Source organism: Bacillus rossius, chromosome 3, assembly GCF_032445375.1.
Source record: "Bacillus rossius redtenbacheri isolate Brsri chromosome 3, Brsri_v3, whole genome shotgun sequence".
NCBI classification, from domain to species: Eukaryota; Metazoa; Arthropoda; class Insecta; order Phasmatodea; family Bacillidae; genus Bacillus; species Bacillus rossius.
The window spans coordinates 96,114,535-96,132,629 of record NC_086332.1 but is presented as its reverse complement, the minus strand read 5'-3'; the positions used below and the strand labels follow the sequence as shown (position 1 = coordinate 96,132,629).

Below are 18,095 nucleotides of genomic sequence, written 5' to 3'. Positions count from 1 at the left end.
TTTGCTGAGGGCTATGAGTGACCCAAGGCAATTTTAAAGTCTAAAAAATCACTTTATGCCCTTAGTTTATGATGAGAAAATTAATTAGTGGTGATTCTGCTTTGTTTTTAAAACAAGAGAGATAAACCTAGCTCTGAAACAAGGTCAGAGAATTCTACCTACATTTAAAAAATCCCTGACTTGCTTGTAATCAAACCTGAGACCATTTACAGCCTGACTAAAGTCTTGACAAGAGCTCAATGTTATGTGGTGCACCATCTTTATGCAAAGTTATGATTTTGTGTTGATTAGTACATATTTGATTGATTTAAGGTTACTGAGGTTTTTATAAATATTTTGGATATTTTACCTATTTCCAAATAAAAGGTTGATTAGAGGTAGTTTTCAATAATTATGCACTTCATCAATGTAGTAATTTTTTAATTGATTTTACATCATTAAGATGTATAAAAATATTGGTGATTGCAAGTAATATCGCCCCTGCCCAATATTTATTAATTTATATGCACACTAAGAATATAACTTTGTTATAAATTTATGTTAATTATATTTATTGGAATGGTATACCTTGTTACTAAAAATATTAAATAATTTTGTGGTAACAGAAACTAATGTAATATAAAAATATGGAGCTTAGCTTACAAAATGGCATTTTATAGCTAGCTTATGAAAAATTTAGACAACCATAAAGAAAGTAATAAAAGTTTTTTATGTTCAAGTTTTAGAATGCTTCAATGATTAAATAGGGAATGGTTCTTAGTAGTAGGCTATTGGCATTATCAGGCAATTGTATGAGAACTAAGTTTGCTAGTATGGAAATGATAAATTGTTACAATGATTGTGATACAACACAATTACAATAGACATGTTATCTTAAAACTTCTATTATTGTTATTCATGTTTTATCACTTTTTATATACTTTTTAATGTCAAGCTCTAAATTCGAAGAATACGATTCTAGTAGGATTTGATTGAGAAAAATTTTTTCAAGATTTTTCAGGAGGCACATAGCTGAAACTTCAGAGTTATGTAATTGGAAATCTTATTAAATTTTATTTCAATTTGTTTAATGATATTCTCTATACCTGAGTCTCAGAACATATTCATAATATTAGCCATTACACTTCTTTGACAGGAAGCCCAGATTAAATTTATTTCTACTGCAGAGAAATTTAATTGAGTGGTTGGTTAGAAAGCCAACAGCTGCACCTAAAGATAAAGTCTCTGCTTTTCTTTCACTCTGAGATCGTAGTTGAGTTTAAGTTTACGGTTTTACATTCTACTATTCAAATGTTTTGTACCAAGAAACTTCTAATACAATATTACAAAAGTTTTGCCAAAATTCAAAATTTATTAATGATCTTGTGTGTTTGATAGAATAGTCAAATTTTATCATGCCCTTACTCTCTAAACATTTAAAACATTAACATAAATATATTTTTTGATAGTTTTCAGTACCTACTTGATAAGTTTTGGTTTCAATTTTAATAACAGATTATTATATGATTCATAGGTAGGTAGTCATATGTTAGCAATGTGTAGTTTTGCTTTTATTTATCATTATTTCATGTTTGTAAGTAGGTCTGTTAATTTAATTAATTTAAACTTATAAAGCCACTAAAAGTTATTATTACTTATTTGGCTGGTTGGTTAATTTTTCAGGTATAGTCATATATTTTTCTTTACTTGTTTTGGTATTATCCTTTAATAGCTTGATGATGCAATGTGATGGTAAGTTACATCAGTGTTATAGAGAGAAAGAGAAAGATGCCCTGAAGTGCAATATAGCCTGAAACAGTAGTTCCCCACACAGTGTGGGAACTCAAGAACAAATGTGTCATAATTGGAAAGTGCCAGAGGAGGGAAAGCCCCTAGTTATAGTAATAAGTATGCATTTTTTTTATTTCTTGTAACTTGTTATTTGATTGGATAATTTTTGAAAATGTGTCTTAAACTTGTATGTGATTGGTTGTGGGGTACGTGTGACTACCTCCCACCTTCATGGATGGAAATTGTCAGGTCGGCCATTAGTTATGTGGTTGTGGTATTGAAAGGTTGCGATCGGGCAATGGCTTGATATTAAATAATTATATAGTTGAGAAGTAAATTTTGCGGCTGCAGTCAGGACGGTGCTGATTTATAAACTTTTTAGGACCTATTTAAATTAGTTTACTGCAGTCGTCTGTGTTAAGCCCACAACTAGCCTTTAAAATTGGTTTTTAGTCATCATTTCAAGGGCAGTGAGTTCGTTTTAAACTATGGGTTTTAATAGCAGTGATAAATAACTTTTTCATCTGACATTTCGGTACCATTTGCAGTTTAAAGCAACGATAATTTTTTGTGATATTTAGTGTATAATCTGTAGCAGTGTTGTTGTCGGGAAATGGCGGCCATTGTGCTAGTGTTAATTTTCGGTCAAAGTTAGTAAAGAGCAGAGAGACATTTGCGTGACTGGTAGCACAGCCCGTGCTAAATGCAGAATCTCTTTCCAATGTGCCGGTACCAGCACCACAGAATAAACAGTTGTGATTTAGTGATGAAATGTAACATAGTGTATTGAGAATCGTGTATGCAATACTAATTACAATATCGCATAATGAACACAAACAAACCCATTAAATCATAATCACGTTCAAATGATTATGTAGTTACACGGAAAGTTCAAAGAAAATACACATATATAGTTTATTACAATATGAAAAAAATATTTCAGATTCAATAGCAATACTTGTTAATCACTATATTCAATATTTGAATTTTAAATTCTTGTAAAATATAATATTTAATGAGCTACCCTTGAATACTTGTTACTTGGTACTATTTCAAGATTTAAATGTGAATTTTTTGGTTATTTGTACCATCACTCGAATACACTTTCACCACACTAATATGTTGTAAAATACTCAGGGTTCGATAGAGTTGTGAAACTTTGTCAAAGGACCTCTAGGTGAACAGCATAGTCTTCAAGAAACGTCAGCTATAGCGATATGGAACTAGCTAAATCTACTGTTATAGATGTCAGGAACTCAGCTACACCAGCTTCTCCAGGTTGCTGAAAACTGTTAGTAATTTGGGACAGTCCCACCAAAGATGATACTCGAGGATCGAGGTATAGTACTGCGACAGAGCTTGATGTGACACCATTTATCTTTATAAGCCTATCATCGAATACTTTGTATGACCAGCGACACCGTGTAACGAGAGAAGGTACTAATCGTCGGTTGGTTGGCTTGCCTGCCCGGGCGTGTCCGTTAACTCACATCACATACCTTTCCACGTTCTTTCCAAACCAACCTTTACTGACAGTGAAACCTATATTACTGTCCGGATATTTACATTTTAATTTTAAAAACATTTTAGTGCTTATTGGTGTATCGCTGCTTGGTTCACACCAATCCTGTCAGGCCTGTGATTTTTTTTATTGCATTTTTTTTATTTAGCAACCTTTTCTATGTGAATCATCTGTTCATTTCTGTTCCTGTGTCTAATGCCAAATATATTCCCGCTAGTACTACCAACAGCATCAGACTTTATAAACATTTGATAAAGTCCTTATTTTGTACGATTGTGCGCTCAGTTGACTTGCTTAAAACTAAAATCTGACCAATATAAATGTGTCCTTCGTGACATTCTGTATGCCGTAATACTTATAGTTTGGTCTCAAATACTTGAACACGATACATTATGCTCTCACTTGGAAATCATGATTTCAATATGATTCCAACCCTAGGTGCTTGCACGTGTGTATTTACCGGCAGACGAATGGGCAGACATTGCATCGTGTGTGTGTGTGTGTGCGAGTTCCCTGCCACTGGCTAGACTGACAATGGTACGGCCCAACGGCATACGCGTGGATGTAAAAACATTTTGTCCTTTACACTCCATAGCTGCAACTGAACTTGCTATAGCTGATGTTTGTACTATTATGACTACTCTTTCTTTACTAGAATTACAATAACTAATTCTGCTAAACTATCAGATAGTTCCAAAAAGTTTTATACATACCAAAATGTACAGATATTTGTGTATACTAAATAAATATCTATTTGGATATAAAAAAACATTATTCTAAATGTTGGGTGCCTCTCAGTGAATTTAGTTAAAATTTTAGATGCTATGTCTCAAATTGTAGAATATGATTTAAACTTGATTGTGAACATCACATGAAATGGAAATAGTTCTCTATTTATGTTAAAGGTTTTGTATAATACTTCCAAACAGAGTGACAAGTAAAAGTTTTGTGACAAATGAATACATCAAATTCTAAAACTAGACAATTAAAATAATTCTCAGCATCCAAACAGTTGAGATTTATGGTGAAAATCTCATGTGTGTGAAGTTATGTTAAAAATGAGCAACATAAGAAAGATTCTCTTAACCTTAATCAGACCTCTGGACTGAATGGAATTAGCACAAAACAAAAATAAAAATGAAATGAAGTTACATTAATATTTCAATGTAGCAAGCAAAATCAACAAGATTTACGTTTGTGTGTATGTACACCGAGATGTACATGTAACTATTCTGGATGCTAGTGTCTATGTCTAATGTCTATTTAAAGACATATAATTTTCTTAAAACCAAATAAATATATTTACATACCTCATTCACAAAACCAAAATATCTTTTAAGGTCTTGTCTGGATATGAATAAAACCTTTCTATACTGTTAACAAGTATCGATGACCTCGTGGTAAAACATGGTTCAACGATCCACTGCAACAGAAGATTCTACGCCTGGAAGCTGCAATTGCCCTAGTTCTCCATGGGTCTGCAGTCCTCCGCTTTCGATGTGACACAGGCCCTATGACGTCGAGTCTTCGTTTCACACTTTGGCGTCTCTTGGTATGACTTAGTGTCTGCCAAAGCTCAGTTCTCACACGTCGGCGACACAGTCTCATCCTTAATAAATGTGACAAATACCAGTATAGTCCTTGCACTCCAATCATAGTCGATGATTCTTGAGGTAGCAGTTCATGTTTCTTCACTCAAGAATAACACCTTGATAGCACGATGATCAACGTAATACTTTTGCTATATTTCAACAACACTCAAACTACTTGATTAACTTAAAATAAAGTCCTGGACTCCTCAGGTCACCAACTTAAGATTATTTGAGAAACCATACTAGAACAGTCAAGTTCATCCTCATATATTTCGAGTCTGATGCAATGATGTTTTTTTCTTTACTATGACAAAAAACTTAATACATCCTTTCTGTCCAATAACTTCAAATGTTCTAATCTAAAATTAAAAAATAAACAAAATTTCTTTTGCGAACTGCCTACACTTGTTTCACCAGTAGAAAGTAACAATTTCAAGGAAACAAAATTTCCAAATCTGTTTGTACAGTAAACAACGTTTGACTTGAAAATATAAATTCATAAATTAAATAGTTATCACAAGTATCATAGGGCCAAAAATGCCAAAACAAACAATAAAATAATAAATATATTTATCTTACATAAGGAGTTCCCTTATAGAAACAACAGCCGATAGCATAGTCAGACCTGTGCGCGCATCTCTTCCCCCCTTGTATAGCTAACTATATGCCGCGATATAGCTATTGTTTACAGAGTTGAAGCAGACTTCGTGGCGTCATGCCCGACTTTTTTTTTCTGTGGCAATTTGGCATTTTCGTGCTAACTGAAATTTACCTACATGCTATTCAAGACTGGAGCAGTAAAATTAACATTGCACTAAATTAATTTTTGCAATTTGAAGACGTGCTAAGTGAGGGATTGGTGTATTTTGGTCTCTATAACTCTATTAAAAATCATGAATACACATTTGTATAGTTCTACTTATGTTAATGACTTTGTTAATCAACTGACTAACTGTATTCCTGAAAAAAATTGATACATATATTTCACTATCTTTAAAAAACACGTCACAATATAATCATTGGTTCTCAAGTGAATTAATACGTGCTCTAAAATCTAAGAAACATTTTTACAAGCTCTACAGAAGAAACAATCATTTATTCTACTATTCATAGCTCTCATTTTCGAAGATTAGTGAAATCTCTAATAAAGCGCTACAAAATCCATTGGACTTGATCTACAAACAATAATATTAAGAAAAACAGTTAAAAAATTGGAGAAATGTAAAATTAATGAAAGATGGTTTTTATGATCAACTATCTCTTAAAATAAATTGTGATATTTCTAATGATCCTAATGTATTATCGAATGTATTTGCACAGTATTTCTCTAGTGTATATGACTCCAAATTCTGTTCCCACCATGACTACCTCGGTCATGTATTCTGAGTCTATATCTGTTCCTACTATTTTTGAAGGTCTAATACATTGGACTATCAAGGCTTTAAAATAAACTAAATACACAAGGCCCGATGGCATACCCAATTTTATTTTAAAAGGTTTTTTCCACCTTTTAGTACATCTTCTGCATCACATTTACTCAATGGGTTCTCTAAATATTTAAAAAAAAAATAATTTAAATTCTGAATTTTTCAACTTCATAATATATTATCTAGTAATCAACATGGTTTCAGGTCTGGAATGTCTACTATTACTACTACTATGAACTTACTTTATTTAATCCTAGGCTATATATATATATATATATATATAATATACATAGTTAACAATAGGGGTCAGGCAGATGCAGGTTATTTCGACTTACAGTAATTCATTCGTTCTTAAAAATTATCCAATTTTGGCCAATGTGACTATTATGTTAATTGGTGTTCAAGTTAACTTACCAATAGATGCTTTTTTATCTATTTATCATTAATCTTCTCTGTACAATGCTTCTCAACTCTCCTCTTTAATATAGTTATTAATGATATTGTTACGAACGTGAGCAAGGCAGCGACATGTTCAGGTGCAGAGCTGGCTGGCGGCCGCCGCAACATGAGATGCGCCACGCGCGCCTGGAAGATTACAAGGATTGTCGCTTCCCCCCCCCCCCCCCCCCCCCCCCCTTTTCCTCTGCTCCCCGCGCTGGGGCTGATAGCTAAGACACCTGACACCTCGCAGCTGGGGAGTCCCGCGTGCCACCTGGCAGGCGCCGAGATGTGTTTCGAGAGATTTCTGCCGTCTGGTCGACGCGGAAATACGCGACTGGCCCCAGCCGCGCTCGTGAGTTCGAGAAGGCACCTGGGCTGATATATAAGACGAGGACGCCGGCCTCAGAGAGTCAGGAGTTCTCCCGCGGCGGAGTTTCCGGGGCGATAGTTCCGCGGGTGCGGCAGAGTGGCGAAGTCCTTGGGCGAAGGTTCCAGGGCAGGGAGTGAGCCAGTTCAGTGGATTTGGGAGTTTTCCCGCGGCGGAGTTTCCGGGCGAGATAGCAGCGAAGTCCCTGGACGAAGGTTCTGGAGAGAGAGAGAGAGTTCAGTTCCCGGCGATAGTGTCGCGGGCGCGGAGTAGTTCCGAGCGAAGCGTCGAGTGGGTTCTTGGTGAAGGGAGGTGCGGCGGTGGAGTGCGGCGACGGAGGTCCACGAGGGGTGCTGCGGCAAGAGTTGTGCCAGAGGTGCTGCCCAGCGGGGTGTGCGGTGTGTAAAAACAAGTTACTGGGGAAGCAACTAAACGGGTCTTCTTTGGCAAACTATTTATTGATTAGTGTAAATCGATTTGACTTTGAATAACTCGAGTGTACTTAGACCCATTCTAATGGATGTATAGAATGAAAGCAAAAGAACGAATCAGTTAATATTAATTTGTGGGCGCCAACAACTTCTAAGAAGTTGTAATTATAAGTAAACAATAAAAGTGTGTTAATACGTAGACTTGAATATGAATGGCATAATATACGTATCGTGATCGAAAAATAACAGTTTTCAATTTTCAGTGACATTCAATTACTACCAACTGATATTCATAATTTGTTTCATATCAGTAAAATAGCATCAACCTCATTGAACCTGTTTTATTGCAAGTCTTCAATCAGTGAATGTTTACTATACAAAATGAATTAATTTTTTTTATTATCCTGACTACTCAGTAGGTAGAGCTGGGTATGTCGTGGTAAAATTCGCTAGTTCGTTAGATTAGATGACATACAACATTTAAACATTAACTCAAGTTGTCATCGACTTAAGCATTCTGGTATTGGCAAAAAGGGTATTTATTGATTTTACGTGATTTTAGTTATTACGGTGTGTTAGTTTTGCAAAACTAGTAAGTTTTACTAGATTCTTTTATAAATATATGACAGACCTGTAGGAATAGTTCATGGTACTAGAACTATGCATTACGGTTTCTGTCTTCTTTATACGGGAACTCAGCAACGAATATTCCGCATCTTCATCCTTGAAACGCCTCTCCGCTGTTCCGTGTCTTCGTCCTGGAAACGCCTCTCCGCCTTTCTACGACTTCATCCAGGGAACGCCTCTTAGCAATTCCTTGTCTTCGTCCTGGGAACGCCTCTCGTTGTTTCCAGATGGTCTCGTACTGTCGATTATTCAGTATATTTCTTTCTTCGTCCTGGGAACGCCTCAATATTTCTTCCAATATTCGTAGCTGTGATTCATATTCTTCGGGTCAATAAATATTTCCAAATTATCAATATTATCAATTTCTTCTATTATTTCATGCTAATTTTCAAAGTATTCAAAATGTCTTAGTTCCAATTTCTTTAGTAATGTAATTTCACGTCTTGTTTCTACGAAGGTTTCTATATCAATTACCATTTTTGTTTTCTCACTTAAAATTCCAAACAAACTTTTATTTTTCCAGCAATAGTTTTTGTTCTACCGTCTTCGACCAATACCAGATTGTTTTACAAACTTTTAGTCATATAATATTAATCATGAAACTTGAAAATACAATCCTCATTGGTTAAACAAAATATCTCATTCCTTGAGCAAAGAAGTTTTACATTAAAAAGATATACCTACAAAATTATTGACTTATGGTTCATAGAGAAATAAAGACATGTACACTGAAGTGAAATTATAAAATATGACACATTAATTTTGTTCCTCCATCTTGTTCTATAAAGTTTCCAAGTCCAACCTTTATACAACATTTTTAATTGCAATTGATTATTTGGCATTTTTAGATTATTTGTTAGTGAAGTAAATAGTGGCAATAAATAAAACTGTGTATGTAATAAAATCTTTAATTGAGCTATCCTTTACGATCCCCTTATCGTAACAATATTACCAAGGTACTCAACCACTTGGTTGGTATACTTTTTTGCTGATATAACAATCTATAAATTTATTTCTACATTAAATTATTGTCTATTATTAAAAAAGACACAATTGAAGTCAATAAGTGTTTACAAAATCTGGTTAAACTTAATAAAGATAAAACAAGGTCATATCACTAATAGGAAATACCATCCAATTGATTACGAGTATAAATTAGCTATTTATTTAATCTCTAAATATCTTTTAATAAAGTATTTTGGTGGCATTCTAGATTCTAAATTATATTTTCACAAACAAGTTGATTATTTATTTATATTCTCATGCTCAAAGAACTTTAGCTCTGATAAAATGTATTACTACTTATGCAACTAATTCAGACTCAATTATCTCACTCTATTTGGCACTTATTAGATCAAAGTTAGAATATATATCTGTTATCTAGAATAGGATCAACCTGAATAATATTGAAAAAATTGAAAATAAAGTTATTCAATTAATTATTCTGATGAATATCCCACAACCTAATTTATCACTCCTTGTAGACCGTAGGACCTATCATGATGCACATTTTGCAGTGTGTACTCTTCGTACTAATAATGATATTATTTACAAACTTATATTAAATTATATTAAACTTTTTTTTCTTCTAATAGTGTATAACTACAAGAGCAAAATTACATTTTTTTTTGTATTGTGCTTAGTTTTAAGTTCATGTCTGTTATTTTTAGTAATTATGAATAAGCAATTTTTGTGTTTTTGTTTTTGTCTTTAGCAGTGATCACTATGTATTTGTTTTTATGTGACTTGCCCACCATTAAAGTCTTGTGACTTGTCGGTGGGCATGTCACAAATGTAAATAAAATTAAAAAAAAACAGTCATACAGTTAACATTCCCAATTAATAATGTTAAGAGGGAATAGAAGGAGAAGGGAGATTGCACCATATAAATAATTTTATGGAGCTAATGAAAATATTTCTGAAGGTTAAAGAAACTTGTGTGTTATGTTGTATTAAAAATATCTGTGGTTGCGGTTGTAAAAATAATGGTGCATATATAAATGGTTTTATTATTTGTTTAAGTCTATAACTTTTTGAACTGATTTTAAAAATGTTCAAATAGCTGAAATTTTTTTTAGATTTTACTTCAATGTTTTTTGTTGATGTAATTTAATTATGCTAAAGAACATAAATTTGTATTTTTTTATGAATTGCAATGCAGTAACTTAAAGAACATAAGTCATCTACAAAAAGTGTGTGTGTGTATATATATATATACACACATACATACATATTTAATTTTGTGTTTCCATGTCCGTTTCTTTGTGTACATGTGCTTGGTATGTGGGCATGTTAGCAAAGATCCTATGATATTGTTTTTTTTTAAGCTGAAAAACTTTTAGTTCTCAATGAATAGATACTTAAATTATATATTTTGTAGTATATTTGCCTAGGTATATATATATTCTGGCCAACTTCTGTACATGTATTCCACAAGCTCTGATGTGTTCACCCCACACCCCGAACAAAAGATATTGATCCTACACCCTTTAAAGGATGTGAAGCATTGCGTCTCCTGTTTATAAATATTTGTTAATGATATGATTAGATATTAATTTATGAATGTCTAGATAACTTCATCATTTAAATAAAATTGTGAATGCTGGTAGAGGTAGACATCTCCTATAAATTACTTAAACTTTATTTGATTAAATTCCGTTTAAATCATCAAACTAGTTTATTACTGCCTTCATAAATCTTTGTTACCAAAATATGGATTTCTTTGAATAAAGTAAAACTAATATTGCCTGGAAGAAAATTATTTACTTAAGATAATTTTTTCAAGTAAGTACACATCAGCTTTTTGAGATTACATAATGGCAATAAAATATAGTGTTATATTATTTTCCTATTAACTTTTTTGTTCGGAGAAAATTTATTTAATTGTTATGTTAAAATCAATAATCTACTGTAAAGATTATTATTAGTTGAAAGAGTTATCAAGTACTTTAATAAGAAAATTAAATACATGATTGAGGTAGTTTTATTTGCTACAGTTAGCCAGAAGCAAAGGAAGAATTTCGCGGCCAGCAAAATCTGGAAGAATGTTCTAGTCCTCCAATCATTGGAAGCTGGAAAGCAGGGGCTGCCCATCAAAGGCCAGAAAGTAGAATGGCGGGAACTTGAAACCGTTATTGTGTCAGACGGTGGCAAATTAAGTCTTACTGTCCAAGGGGGTATCTCCGAACTAGTGCCAAACAAATGATTGCAGTGTTAAAACTGACAAAAGAAGGTGCAAGAAAACTTTTGACAGGAGGTGAATTTAAATTGGCTGGCATCCACTTACCAATGATGTGGGTTCAGTATTCTTCCGAGCATATTAACAGGGTTGTTGTGGCAGTAAACTGAAATTTTGAGTAAAGAACATCCAGGTACAATAAAATCTCTGACACTACATCTTAGTGAAATCTAGAAGCAGGATAATATCCCAGCCAATGAGTTGTAAATTGTCAGGAGACTGCATGCTGTGCTGTATGTTGAAGTCACTTTTTAACCTCACCATTGTCATCTTGTTCTGCCCAAAACATTGCGGAAATGGTGCTTGATAACGTTTAATGATGGTCAGTAAGTTTGAATTAGAATCTTTCTTGTTAAAAACAGTCCTTTCATTAACAAAGTAATTTAAAACTTTCCACAATGCAAACACTGCAATTCAGCCAATGTTTTGGACGTCTTACCAGGCGCAACAGTTAGCTGAAGGAAAAAACTGCTTCATACATGTAATCATGCAGACGTGGCCACCCCCTGGTACCAGCATTACACAACTACGTGTTGCTCACAGTGAAATATTCTTTTATGAATCTTGATGTCAGTAATGAAGCTTATGTTGACTGCTGGCCTTCCGGACGAAAACTCCTGAAGACGGGTGGAACTATGTTTAGTTAAGTCTGGCTGGAAGGATACCAAAAGTTGCCATTGGCTGGGGTTACTTTCTTCCCACAGGCGATGTCTAGAGAGCGTAGAGTGAAAGTAGCCAAAGAGCAACATACCACCCAAGAAGTGGCACTCATGGTGGTGAACTTTGGAACTACAGGGGCCTAAACTTAGTTGGCAAAGCTACTGTAAGATGGTCTCCAGAGCTTTCAGTTAGAAATAGGTCTGGAGCAAGTAGTTCAAAAAATTTGGCCCACAAATGGTACACAGTGTTCACACAGAGAGGTGTGGGCAGCAGAGGGTATTTCTGTGGAAGGGGGGCAGAGCAGGATGCTACTGCATCAAAAACACCTTGACCAAGGGCGGAGGGGGGAAGCTACAAATGCTACATAGCATGGTGACTCACTGGAGACAGAGGCATGACGATACAGCAGTGTGACAGGGCCCTACAGCAGTACATAGCAAATGATAACTGGTGTAGGCTAGCTGAGGAGAAGACTGATAACTGGTGGGAACGGAAATTAAGTGGGCTGAATCTCGGTGTGGCTGCATGTAACTAAGACAAGCCCTGAGGCTCGTTAAAAAATAGTGTAGAGAGATCCCTTATAATATTAAAAACCAATAAATATTTCAAAAATGTAGTTTGGATAACCATACTCAAACATCTTAAAGAGTTGTGACGCACAGACCTCCTAGCTAGCTCAAACATTTGGTCTAGAGTGCACATTCATAAACACTTGAATAGCTCAGTTGGGTGATGAACAAATATTTAAGTTCCTGAAGAAATGTTACAGTCAACAATTGGTTAGTGAAAAAACATCTCTTCGATACTAACTGATATTGTTTTTTATTAATATTTCTTGAATGTTCACAAGTCATCCATAGTTGCCATCTTGTGACCACAAGAACAAATACATGTTGAAACTACAAACATGTTGCACATAACCTCTTCACTGACTTAACAAACAAGTTGACTGTTTGTAGGTACCGATAATTGAATACTAAAATACAGTTCACAAGTAAATCTCATGGTTGTTGGCAACACACGGTACAAAGCTGAAGGATTTGGTTCTCTGAACAATGGCAAATTTTACTCAATCATTGTGTTTACTCATCACTGTGGTCACCGAATTCTAAACAAAAAGTTCCAAAACACAAAAAAGGTTGATTATACATGGTAGTGCCCAGACTATAGCTGCAAAATTTACTTTAACTCTCATTAATATGTTATTCGTGAGCCACCACCCGACCACGGCCTTTGGAACCTAGCACAGATGCTGACTGACCTTGCTACATGCAACTGTGTACCACTTAAACCAACCAATCACAGCAGAGAACTCACAAAAACATAGCAGTATACATATTTCCTAACTCTGCAATGAGGCTTTTCTGGAAAAAATTACAACAAGAAAAAATCACAAAGTCTGGTGACATCATTTTTAACCAATCACAAAAATACATGGGAAAATATCAGCCAATCATGGTGAATTTCAACAGCACGTTTATTAACTTCAGAGTCCTTTCTTATGGCTATAAACTCAGTCTCTTTCTAGTTATTATGAAACTGGCAAACTATTGCATTAGCTCGTTCAAACAAAGAACCATTGCCAAAAAAAATTACGTGAACACACCTTTACAAATAAAGCAAAAACAACAAGCAATCAGTGAAAGCACATAGGGGCTTATTCACCATAAAGCAAGAGAATCATCAGAAACACTTAAAAAGCATGAACCAATGTAAATTATGATCATAAAACATATGTTAAACACTCTAATACTTCTTAAAAGGAAGGAACAGCTGTTATTTAAATGATGTCAGAAAACCTAACCAAAGTACTGAACATGATGATAACATAATACATCTTTAATTAAACTGTGCAACAAGTGGGAAGGGCAGTAACTTGGGTTGCTACAAAGTCATTAATTTAAAGGTATAGTTTTAGCCTAAAACTAATTAGCATCACAAATGTTGTAACAAAAGTCTTGACTTAGGCATTACAGTGATTACTGTGTATATTTTCTTTTAATGTGGAAAACAATAGAAATCAAATGGTGACAAATCAGGGCTGCTGTAGTGCAGCTGGACTAGACCTTCCCACCCTAATACCACATAGTGTTATAGTGTTAAAAGGTGCAAGTCCAAGTTTTTCACTTCTTAACATGTCCTTTCCTATTTATCATATTTTCTGGCAAATAAACTGGCATGGTATATAAGACAAAAGCTCAGCTTTACATTATTGCAAACCAGAAAATAATTTTGCACCTTCACATTAGACATGAAGCCACTTGCTTATCCTAATGCAGTAAAAAAATATTTTTATTGACTTTTTATGAAAAAATTAACAAAATATAGAGGTGACAAGAAAAGGACTGCTGTTATTTTGCTTAATTGTATTGAATAGAGACAAATTATTTAAACTAACAGTTTTTTGTTAGTATTTTGTATTATTAAAAACACGCCTTGTATATTTGCTGCCGCTGTAATTCAAACCAATTCTTGGGTTAAAATTTAGTTCAAACCTAGTGTCCTATTTTATCAACTTAAATTATTTTACACACCAGTTGATGAAAAAAATTCCTTAATGAGTAATTTTACTGGCCATAGTTTTTTTCATTGTACTAATTACACATGTTTCTGTTATGTAACAACTTCAAGGTTAGTCACTTGGTAGAAGAAAGAAAAGGCAGAAATAAAATGTCAGATTCACCAACTGGACAGTTTTGCTATTACAATGAAATTAATCTGATAATGAAGTTGCTGCATTGAACTAATTAATGTTTTTATCGTATGTGTTACATTTGTTGCAGGGAGATGACCCGCCCTACCTGGTTGTGGGCACGGAGGTCAGTGCCAAGTATAAGGGTGCGTTCTGCGAGGCTAAGGTGCGGAAAGTCGTCCGATCCGTGAAGTGCAAGGTGAGTGCTGCCTGTCAACTGTTACAACCCCCGTTGTTGAATGTTTTTTTTTCCTCTTATTCCTCATTTTTGTGAAGAAATATTGTGTGGTTAAGGGGCCCGCCTACATAGCCTTGAAATGACCTGCCGCGCTCAAAAATTGTGTTTCTTCCACCAAGTGCCGTGGTGGTTCGAAGAAACATTCAAGCTCCCCCCCCTGCCCTGCTGTGTTCTTCCGTATTTTACAACAGGAGGGGTAGGGGTGACTCGGCTTATCCCTCTTCTCCGGCCGTACACGACCTTCGTTCCATACTGCGAAAGGAAAGGGGCAAGGGAATAACAAAAACTGGTGGCCAGCGTAGCGGGCCACGGCTGGAGTTCGCCTGTCTGCTACCCCACGGCATTTAGTCCAGGAAACAAAGCACAAACATCGAAATTTTTTTTCAAAAACTGAATTTTTGCATAGTGGTAGAGTTGACTATGCTTAACAACAAACCGAAAGTTTACCGCATTAGACCTTGTGCGTATCACCGAAAAAGTGCATTTAAGTTCTAGATGACAGCGACTTTCAGCAGTCCATTAAAATACTTCTTTTTCATACAGTTTGAAACGTAGACTCTCCGTAAACTTATCAAAATAATCTAGAAACGCTATTTATACATTCGTGTTATAAATATTCCAAAGTATAATATTAAAGATAATATATGCATCGATTAAATCATAAAATACTTTTTTTATATCTGTCACCCTTGATAAAAATATGATTTACACAAAGCTGAAAAGCCTAATGCGAAACATTTTCTTATAAATGTTTTTGTGTATCCTTTTAGCTTTAAGGTAGTGTTTTTATAAAGAGTCTAGGTTAATAAGTTTGCGTTCTAGAGAGGCCCGAGTGTCACAGCGTGTATCGTTCTGTGGCGTGGCGGTTGTAACTCTCACAGCCGCAGCCGGCGCGACATAGCGTCACTAATTATAATTGGTCTTGTTTATCTATTTTATACGATAGAGTGTATTTAATTTACATCTATATATATACTTCTATTGGTTTTCCTTTATGAATGAGTCTTTATACAATTTAAAAATCAACTCTTAAATTATTTCTGTTAGCAATGTTTCAGTCGAAAACACTAAGAGACATATGATTTCTATCTGTTGGTAGATATTATATTAAAAAATATTATTTAAATTTAAAATTATATAAATACCAATTAATTATTGTTTATAATCCTAATTCATCATTTTATTTTCAACCAGACAATGCAAGATTTTTAACCAAGCCTTTATCCGAAAATGTGTTAAGATTTTGAAATATTAAAAAATTAGTTTGATGCTTCATAAAAAGTACGAAAATATAAATCGTTAAGTACCTACAAAGTCAGGTTTTATATCTTTTATTATATCATTACTATAATTCAATTATTTTATCTAAAATAAATAAATCAAGGGGTCTATTGTAAAATATTTAGCGTAAATGATTAAGCTATTTTAAGTTGAATTGTGTGCTGGCTAGCAGCCTTCGTTAAATCTCTATAATTAGACCAGGAAACAAAGTATTCATCCTCAATACTTTTTCAAAAGCCGAATTTTTGTACAGTGGTAGATTATACTATGCTTAATAACATACCGAAAGTTTACCGCTGTAGACCTTGTGCGTATCACCAAAAACATGCATTTAAGACCTAAATAATAGCTTCTTGAACGATCCACAATATTTTCAACCCGTAAACGTTATTACTATTAATTATGTTTACTTTGCTGTCTACAAAAGCATCTTTTTACGTAATAAAATTAAAAGTTAAAAGTTTGTATATGTTTTACTACACATGCAATTCTTTAATAATATTAGGAAAAGATTTTTATCCGAATATATGAAGAATGGAATTATTTATTGCAGTTATATAAATTGACTGACATGAAAATTAAGATGAATAAATTTATGTATTTTTTAAGCTTTAAATTGGTATATTTGTTAAGATGGTTGTATAATTGATTGACTGCAGAAGTGTTCTGAGTGTGGTAGTGTGCATTGTACTGCGGCGATGTTGAAGTCGCTCGGGCCGGGACGATTTTCGTTCCTATGAATTGAAGCTTTTTAATGCATTGAAAAATTATTACAAAACTGAAATTTCGTACAGTGGAAGGATAAACACATCTTAGTAACATATTAAAAGTTTACCGCCGCAAACCTTGAACGTTACACCAAAAAGTGCATTTAAGCCCAAAATGGTAATATTTTACAATGATCTACAAAAAAGCATTTCATAAATGCAATTTATGTAGTGTACTCTCAACATGAACAACAAAATAATCTAAAGACATTGCTGTGCATGGCTATAGTGATAAAAATTACATTATTCTTAGATATTTTTTTGATAGACAAGTTAATAAAACCATAATTATACTATACTAAAGTTAATAAAACCATAATTATATTATTTAATGTAAAAATAAACACAAATTGTAAAATTTATAAGAGTTCAATGGGAAAAAACGCTTTTATAAACGTTGTTGCATATTTGTTTGCCTTTAAATTAGTGTATTTGTTTAGAGTCTGAAAATCGTCCCAGTCCGTGTGATTTTAGCACCGCCACAGTGCGGTACGCACACCACGCTCGGAACGCTTCTGCGGTCATGCCAGTTGTACCAGTATCTTACAAAATGTGCCAATTCAAAGTTTACGAAATTTACAACCACGTCTTTTAAACAATTTTTACGTCAAAGTCAGCACGTTTATGTAATGTATATTTTCATTCCTTATACCTAAATTTTAATGACAAATACTTTTTCCTAATATTATTATAATATTGCATGTTCAGAAAAATATAAAGAGATGTTTTTCAATTAGGTTTATAATGTGGAATTTTTTTATTTTAATATGGTTTTATTTACTGAATGTTTTATATAATAATGAAGTCTACGGAGTGCAATATTGTGGAACGCTCAAACAATATTATTTAGGACTTTATTGCACGTTTTCGGTGTGACGCACAAGGATTACGGGGTAAACTTTTACATGTTATTAAAAAAGAATGGTATTACCACTTTACTCAATTTCTGTGTGGGTAAAAAATTCCAGAAATCTCTATTTCGTAAGAGCGAAATTCGTTCCTGCTCTTGCGACTCTAGCACCGTACCCACGCAACATTATTT

The 18,095-nt window shown here is 34.0% G+C and overlaps 1 protein-coding gene across 2 annotated transcripts in view; it reads left to right on the top strand.

Annotated features, from left to right (window-relative positions):
• LOC134531052 (AT-rich interactive domain-containing protein 4B) overlaps positions 1-18,095 on the top strand; it is a 186,464-nt gene that overhangs the window by 13,046 nt on the left and 155,323 nt on the right. For both annotated transcript variants that reach the window (XM_063366564.1, XM_063366565.1), the window contains exon 3: positions 14,859-14,966. In XM_063366564.1, the coding sequence (XP_063222634.1) occupies positions 14,859-14,966 (108 nt within the window). The remainder of the gene's footprint in view (positions 1-14,858; positions 14,967-18,095) is intronic.